Source organism: Chelonoidis abingdonii, chromosome 14 (genome assembly GCF_003597395.2).
Source record: "Chelonoidis abingdonii isolate Lonesome George chromosome 14, CheloAbing_2.0, whole genome shotgun sequence".
NCBI classification, from domain to species: domain Eukaryota; kingdom Metazoa; phylum Chordata; order Testudines; family Testudinidae; genus Chelonoidis; species Chelonoidis abingdonii.
Window position 1 is genome coordinate 39,504,215 of NC_133782.1, and position 8,415 is coordinate 39,512,629.

Below are 8,415 nucleotides of genomic sequence, written 5' to 3' on the forward strand. Positions count from 1 at the left end.
CCTCCAGACTTAAGAAGATATTGCAGAAAAACCAGCCCCAGGGACAGACCCTTGGGGCACCCTTCTTGATAAGCTGCAACTAACACATGGAAGCCTTGATAGCTACCCGTTGAGCCAGGATGATCTACAATTTCTATCCACCCTTATCAAGTCCATTCATCCAGCCGATACTTGTTTAAGTGCTGGCAAGAATTACCGGTGGGAGGACCATATCAAAGCTTTTGCTAAAGTCAAGAATAACATGTCCCACTGGCTTTCCCCTCATCTACAGACCCAGTTATCTCCTCACAGAAGGCAATAAGGTTAGTCAGACTTGATGTGCCCTTGGTCGAAGCCATGCTTACTGTTCCTGATCACTTTCCTCTCCTCTAGTGCTTCAGAATTGATTCCTTGAGGACCTGCTCCATGATTTTTCCAGAATTGAGGTGAGGCTGACTGGCTGTTAGTTCCCCGGATCCTCCTTCTTCCCTTTTTAAAGAAGGCACTACATTAGCCTTTTTCCAGTATTCTAGACTCCCCTGATCGCCATGAGTTTTCAAAGATAATAGCTAATGGCTCTACAGTCACATTTGCCAACTTTTTAGCATCCTTCTTTCTCCACAGAGGGCTGATCACCTTCTCCCACTACTGTGAACCCCAGTTCAGCAGTCTGGGAGCATACCGTTTGTGACAACAGAGGCAAAAAGTCATTGAGTACATTAGCTTTTTCCACATTCTCCGTCACTAGGTTGCTCCCTCACTCAGTAAAGGGCCCACACTTTCCTGACTTTCTTCTTGCTGCTAACATTACCTGAAGAAAACCCTCTTGTTATTCTTAACATCTCTTTCTAGCTGCAACTCCAAGTATGATTGGCCTTCCTGATTTCACTCCTGCATGCCTGAGCCAATATATTTATACTTCCTCCTCGGTCATTTGTCCAATCTTCCACTTCTTGTAAGCTTCTTTTTTTGTGTAAGATCAGCAAGATTTCACTGTTAAACCAAGGTGGTCACCTGCCATATTTCTATTCTTTCTACACATCGGGATATTTTTTTTCCTGCAATTCAGTCAGGATTCTTTAAAATACAGCCAGCTTCCTGGATTCCTTTCCCCGTCAGTTATTTTTTCCAGGGGATCCTGCCATCCAGTTCCCTGAAGGAGTCAAGTCTGCTTTTCTGAAGTCCAGGGTCCATATTCTGCTGCTATCCTTCTCTTCTGTGTCAGGATCCTGGAACTCGACTCTCATGGTCACTGTGCCTCCAGTTCCCATCCACTTTTTTTTCTCCTACTATTTCTCCCATTGTTGACCAGCAGGACTAGAAGAACTCTGCCCCTAGCTGTTCCTCCAGCACTTGCAGCAGGAAATTTTCCCCTACACTTTCCAATAACTCCTGGATTATCTGTGCACCTCTGTATTGCTTCCCAGAAGATATCAGGGTGATTAGAGTCTCCATGAAGAACCAGGGCCTGCAATTCTAGTAACTTCTGCTAGTTTGCTGGAAGAAAAGCCTCGTCCACCTCATCCCATTCCATTCTGGCTTGTGACACTAGGGCTAGAGTGAATCCAGAGGTAGAAAGAAGCTTGGAGGTGCACCACTGACTTACAGATCCAGTCAACCTACCGCTGCCTGTGCTTACTGGTCCACTAGTATCTAAGTTTAATCAACTCCAGGGCACACCCACAGACTCACTCTTTATCCCAGACTTCCTAATAACGCCATTGTTGCTACGGAAGGGAATTTGGTTAGTATCTAGAGCACTGGTCTAGCGTTCAGAAGATCTCAGTCCTGTTCTCAACTCTGCCACTGGCCTGCTGTATAACAATGGGCAAACCACTTTCTCTCTCTGTACTCAATTTTTCCACATTTAAAATGGAGTTGATGACAGACCTCCTTTATAAAGCACTTTGAGATCTACTGATTTAAAGTGCTCTATAGCAGAGCTCAGTAATGTATTCTTAATACAATATCTGGAGCACTGGACTGAAGGACAGGAGACCACAGAGGCTGGAGCAAGGGTTTCTCACTGACAGCTCTGTGTCCAAGCCTACCGTTGAAATGGATCTTTAATGACTCACAGCTAGGCAGTTGTTACTGGTACCAGTGAGAATTCAGGAAAGCAATATGCTTACATATTTTCACTATAAGCCTCAATCCCCAAGCATAATCCCTGACCTGACACAGTATCCTGATTGGCAAACAAAGCAGGTATATCTACCAATTCAAAATGGAGACCTTTTATCTTCTCTTCTTTTCCCTCTCAGGTACTGGTCCTGTCAAGCGTCCCCTGAAGGAGAGTTTAGGTCACCCTGAGCCTTCTGGTTCTAGGATCCCACAATGGTCCCTCAAAGTGGGGCTAGCTCACCCTGGGCCCTCTATCTCACAGCGTCTCAGACTGTTTAACTGGGGACTTACTTAACTTAACTAATTTACTTTGCTTAGCATTATACTTGTCTTCAAAGGAGTCAGTTCCAGAAATATGCCCTGTGGGCATTCATCACAGTTTTTTTCTCATATTTTGGGAACGGGTTATAGAACAAAACACAGATCAAAGCTCAATCCATGTTTACCCTCCTCATCAATCATTCACTTACAAAGATTGGCAACCTATGGCACACATGCCAAAGACGGCACGCAAGCTGATTTTAAATGGCATGCTTCTGCCTGCCAGAGCCAGCAGGCAGCAGTGTGCATTAAAAATCCTGCCTAGCCTGGCCTGGCCAGCACTCTCTACCCTCTACTCCCCGTCTTGTGGGGGCAAGGGGCATGGGCAGAAGCTTGGTCCTGCTGGCTCCCCTGCCTTTGCCAGTAGTGTGCTGGGTTCTGCCCCTCCTCCGCCTCTCCATCCTCCTCCCTGCTGGCCAATCAGCTGATGTCCCTTGCGAGGAGGGGGTTGGGAAAAGCAGAGTCAGCGGTTTGATGCTCCTGGCGGAGGCCGAGGAAAAAGCAGGGTGGCGTGCCTTTGTGGGGGGAATAGGGAAAATCCCTCCAGCTCCCTGCCCTGGACCCCCCACACACACACCCAGCCCTCTGCCCTGAGCCCCACAGCCCTGCACACACCCCAGGCCCGTGCCGTGAGCCTTGTAACCCCCTATACACCACAGCCCTCTGCCCTACCTTTCACACATCCCACACCCCCAGCCCTGACTCTGGCACCGCCACACATACCCAGCCCTGTGTCCAACCACCCACCAGGTCCCTGCCCTGAGCCTTGTACCCCCTCATACACAACCAGCCCTCAACCTGATCCTTCACCCGCCCCGCTACGACCCCAGCCCTGGCTCTGGCACCACCACACATACCCAGCCCCTCTGCCTTGACATCTGCACCTGCCATCAAATGCCCCTAGCCCTCTGTCCTGACTCCTGCACCTCCCACACATACCAGCCCCCTCCCCCCCATCCCCCCCCACATTCCCTACTCTTGAATTCTCTACATCCCCACCCCCACCCTAAGCACCAAATGGAAGCTCCTGCACACACCCCCACATTCCCACCTGCACCTCTCACACCAAATGGGAGATGCCCAGGTAAGTGTCCCAATCCTGAACGCCCTCCCTCATTCTAGCTCCTGGCCAGACCCTTCACCCCCAGTCCTGTGCTTAGTGCACTCCCACCCTCAGCTCAGTGCAAAGAGAGGAAGAGAATGGGCCACAACCAGGGAGAAGGTAGGTACCCACTATATGTGGGCAGTGCCGGGACTCCACACCGGCAGTGGGCCGAGCAGGTCCTGCAGCCAGGATCCCAGCTGGCAGGATCTGGCAGATAGAACCTCTGAGCAGCAGTGGGCTGAGCTGCTCAGCTCACTGGTGGTCTGGGCTCCCAGCCACCAGCCCCGCACAGTCCTCTTCCGGTCTGGGGTTCTGGCTGCTGGATCCTTGCCAGTCGAAGTCCTGGCCGCAGGCTTCGCTCAGCCCACTGCCAGCCTCAGCGAACAGAACCTCACACCAGCAGCGTCTTGAGCGGTCCGGCTGCGTAAGATCAACATTTTGAAAACCTTGTTTATTTTACCATACAACAATAATTTAGTAAATAATATATAGAGAGAGACCTTCTAAAACTTTAAAATGTATTATTGGCACATGAAACCTTAAATTAAAGTGAATAAATGAAGACTGGACACACCACTTCTGAAATGTTGCCAACCCCTGACTTATGCTCTTAGCATGATGCCATCCAGAGTTGTCATTTTGACCCAGGTCACCCTGTACCAAACCCGCTGATTACATGATTTTACATCTTCTTTACTTTGTGAACTGGACTCCTGGCTGATATTGCAAAGTTCGATGTTGAAACATACACGCAAATCAAGCCATAAACCATTCAAATGCAGTTTCAGCACCTCCAGTAATTTTTCACATCATTTATCTAATGCTAACAGAACCTTGCTCCCAGAATCCTCTAGCAAAGTCAGATATACCAAGCCCATGCTTCCCATATTCATTCATATCAATCACAACAATTCATAATAATCTGGAACCATCCCAACAGTTTGTGCAGATCAGCGTGTCTACATTTCCATTCTTGCTGGCCTGTGAAGCACAGAGCGGAAGGGTTTGATTCCATCTATTGAGAACTTGAATGTCTGTTGAACAGATGTCACGGAGATGGGACAATAACTACTATTAATAATATAGTTTGATTCTATATAGATTCATATCAAATCTATGAAGGGAAGGGATAGCTCAGTTGTTTCAGCATTGGCTTGCTAAACCCAGCATTGTGAATTCAATCCTTGAGGGGACCATTTAGGGATCATGGGGGGAAAAAAGTTGGGAACTGGTCCTGCTTTGAGCAGGGGGTTGGACTAGGTGACTTCCTGAGATCCCTTCCAACCCTGATATTCTATGATATACTATGCTCATCATTATAGGCAACTACTCAACCAAACACCCAACAAACAGAACAAAAAAAAGACACAAGCTTAAGACTTATTTATGGCTACTCATTAGACAGGTTTATTTACACAAGTCAAACTCTACAGTAACTCCATTGAGTTCAATGGAGCTAGTCTGGATTTTTATACCACATAATCAGATTGCATGTTATGTTCACATGGGAACAATTGTATCATCAATTGGTTATATTTATGAAGAAATGCTAAATGAAACTATGGTCATGGAAGAAATATGGGCATTTTATTCTTGGAGAACAACCTCGATCCAATTATTTTCCATAGGGCAGCTTTGATATCCTTGTTCCTCATGCTGTAGATGATCGGATTCATCACTGGAGGCACCACAGAATAGAGAACAGCCGCCATGAGATCCACACCTGCTGGAGTGCTTGAGGTGGGTTTCAGGTAGGCAAAGGTGCCAGTGGAAACAAACAAGGAGAACACAATGAGGTGAGGGAGGCAGGTGGCCAGAGCTTTATGCCGGCCCTGCTCTGAGGGGATTCTCAGCACTGTGTTGAAGATCTGGACATATGACACAACTGTTAAAACAAAGCAGCTTAAGCCTAAAAAGATAACAATTACTATAACTCGCACTTCATTGCGGTTTGAGTCAGGGCAGGCAAGCTTGAGTAGCTGAGGGATTTCACAGAAGAACTGATCCACTATGTTGCCTCCACAGAAGGTTATGGAAAATGTGCTCCCAGTGTGCAGTGCAGAATTGAGAAGACCACAGATCCAGGCACTGGCTGCCAGTTGGACACAAACTCTCCTGTTCATCACCCTCTCATAGTGCAGTGGTTTGCAGATAGCGATGTATCGGTCATATGCCATGATAGTGAGTAAGAAAACATCTGCTGAAGAGAATAATATGAAAAAAAAGACTTGGGCAAAGCATCCAAAATAAGAAATGGACCTGGTGTTCATGACGCAGTTGACCATGGATTTGGGGATGGTGACAGAGATAAAGCCGAGGTCCAGGATGGATAAATTTATCAGTAAGAAGTACATGGGGGTGTGAAGATGGAGGTCAAGGATTACAGCGGTGATAACAAAGAGGTTCCCTGTCAGGGCTACCAGGTAAATCACTAGGAACACCACAAATTGTAAAATCTGCAGCTCCCGACCCTCAGAGAAGCCCAGGAGAAGGAACTCGGTCACAGTGGTTCGGTTGAACATTTTCCTTCTCAGTACATCATGCCCTGCCTGTCCTCATGTCCTGTGTAGGGAAGAACAAAGAAAATGCTCATGATTAGAACAACAGAAGGAATTACCCTGATTCCTGTCTCATTAAGATCTCCTAATGTGAATGTGAGAGTCGCACAACACTCATCATGTGCATTGACTAGGGCCACATCTACACTATGCGATAATATCAAATTAGCTAAAATCGGTTTCATAAAACTGATATTATAAATTCGATTTCACGCAACCACACTAGGCCAGTAATTCGGCGTTGTGGTCATGGTCCGAGTCTAGCGTCGATTTCTGAGCATTGCATGTGGGACTATTTCATTCGTAGCTATCAATTCCCACAGTCTCCCATTCCTTGAATTTGGGTTGAATCATTGATGGGTGGTTCTGGGTAAATGTGTCTGTCATCTTCTCTGGGAAACAAAAGCTGAAATCTTTCGCGCGTTTTTTCCCTGGATTGCCTGGAGAATCGCATCCGCAACGGAAACATGGGCGTTTAGCTTTTTTTCCTGGCACGATATGTGTACTGGATGCCTTGGAACAGAGGCGCATCTCCAGCGTACAGACCGCAGCATTCTTTGCCTTTTGCTGATAGCAGGATGGTACCATTGTTCTGTACTGTCTCTTGCTGGAGAATCTGGCAATGAGAGATGTTTATCCTCTCCTCTGTTCATCGCTGCTGATCATGAAAAAGTGACCCCTGGCCTGAGATTCGGACCGAGGTGCAAAAGCAAACTGGAATGACTCCCCAGAGTCATCATCCCTTCTAATGGTTCCAAAAATAGAGTCGTTGCCTAGAGAAGGGCAAGTGTAAGAAGGACCAGTGTATTAGAGACAGCTGCTTCCGTGTAGTTCACAGGGTGCCATCCTGCAACAACACACCGTGCTTCCTCTTCCCCAAGCTTCTCGGGCTCCCATGGCAGTGTCCCCCATTTGTGCATAAGTTATACAGAATGCAGGAAAGAAACAGAGCCTGTTTAGTGAGATAAAATGAGGGAGGTAGCTCCGGGGCTATGACAGTCAGGCAGGACAATAAGAGTGGGGGGCGAGGAGCCAGATGCTGTGCTATGAAGTCCATGCAGTAGAGAATATTTTCTTTAACGGAAAGGGAGGGATGATTGACGAGCCCAGTTGCTATAGCGAGATGGTATACTAACCGTTTGTCTATTACTGGGAGTGAACCAGGAACATTCCTGTTTTAACCCAGCCCCCCATTCAGTAAAAACGCGTGGAGCACCAGGGTTCTGGGAGAGTTACCAGTCTATGCCACGTTGCCACCGAGAAGGGGGATGAGGACGGAATACTGCTTTTCATGCTGCAGCATCGCGCTACCAGCAGCATTAGACACATAGGGTGACACTGAAGAAGTCGAAATGATTGTCATCTTTTCTATTCAACGTGGTGGTGGGGGAAAAGAAATGAGGAGCTCTTCTGTCAACACAGTCAGATCACTGTGTTGAAACCTACAGAACATTGGAGCTCAGCCAAGAATGCAATGACTTTCAGAAGACTGCGTGTGGATGTGGGATAGTGGAGTCCTCAGTAACCTCCCTCATGAGCGTCATTTGAAGTCTCTGTGCTTCCGTTACGCTATCAGCAGCACTGTGTGACCTGGAGACTTTTTTTCGACCCTTGGATTTCAATGTTCTGTAACGGAGTTTATGATAGAACAGATTTGTCTCCAGCATAAGCGATCAGATCCAGTATCCGTACGGTCCAGTGCTGGAGTTCTTTTTGGAATTTGGGACTGCATCGCCACCGTGCGTGATTCAGAGCTCTACACGTGGCAAAGAGGAAATGAAATTCAAAAGTTCGCAAGGGTTTCTGTTTACCCTGCCGCTGCATCCGATTTCAGACGCTGTCCAGAGCGGTCCAGTGTAGCACTGTGGATAAACCCCGGAGCCAATAGTCGATTTCCATCTCACACTAATGTAATCCGATAATGCTTATATCGATTTTAGTGCATACTCCTCTCGTTGGGAGGAGTACAGAAAGATTTAAAGTGCTCTTTATATCGATATAAAGAGCGTTGTAGTGTGGACGGGTACACATTAAATCAATTTAAAACGTGTAGTGTAGCCAGGCCTAGGGTGGGAGTGCTCCACCACTTCATCCAGACCACTAGTCAGATCATTATCAACTAACAAACTTGGATTCAGGTATCAGAGGGGTACCGTGTTAGTCTGGATCTCATAAAAAGCAACAAAGAAGTGGCAAGCTTATAGACTAACAGATGTATTGAGCATAAGTTTTCATGAGTAAATACGACTCATCATCAGACGCATGTAATGGAAATTTCCAGAAGCAGGTATAAATATGCAGGCAAGAACCAGTCTAGAGAAACAGGTT

At 47.0% G+C, this 8,415-nt stretch overlaps 1 protein-coding gene across 1 annotated transcript; it reads right to left on the minus strand.

Moving 5' to 3' along the window:
- Positions 1–5,094: 5,094 nt before the first annotated feature.
- Positions 5,095–6,051, minus strand: LOC116833582 (olfactory receptor 14A16-like). The gene has a single exon (XM_032795176.1). The coding sequence runs from the start codon at positions 6,049–6,051 to the stop codon at positions 5,095–5,097; it is 957 nt and encodes a 318-aa protein (XP_032651067.1).
- Positions 6,052–8,415: the final 2,364 nt, after the last annotated feature.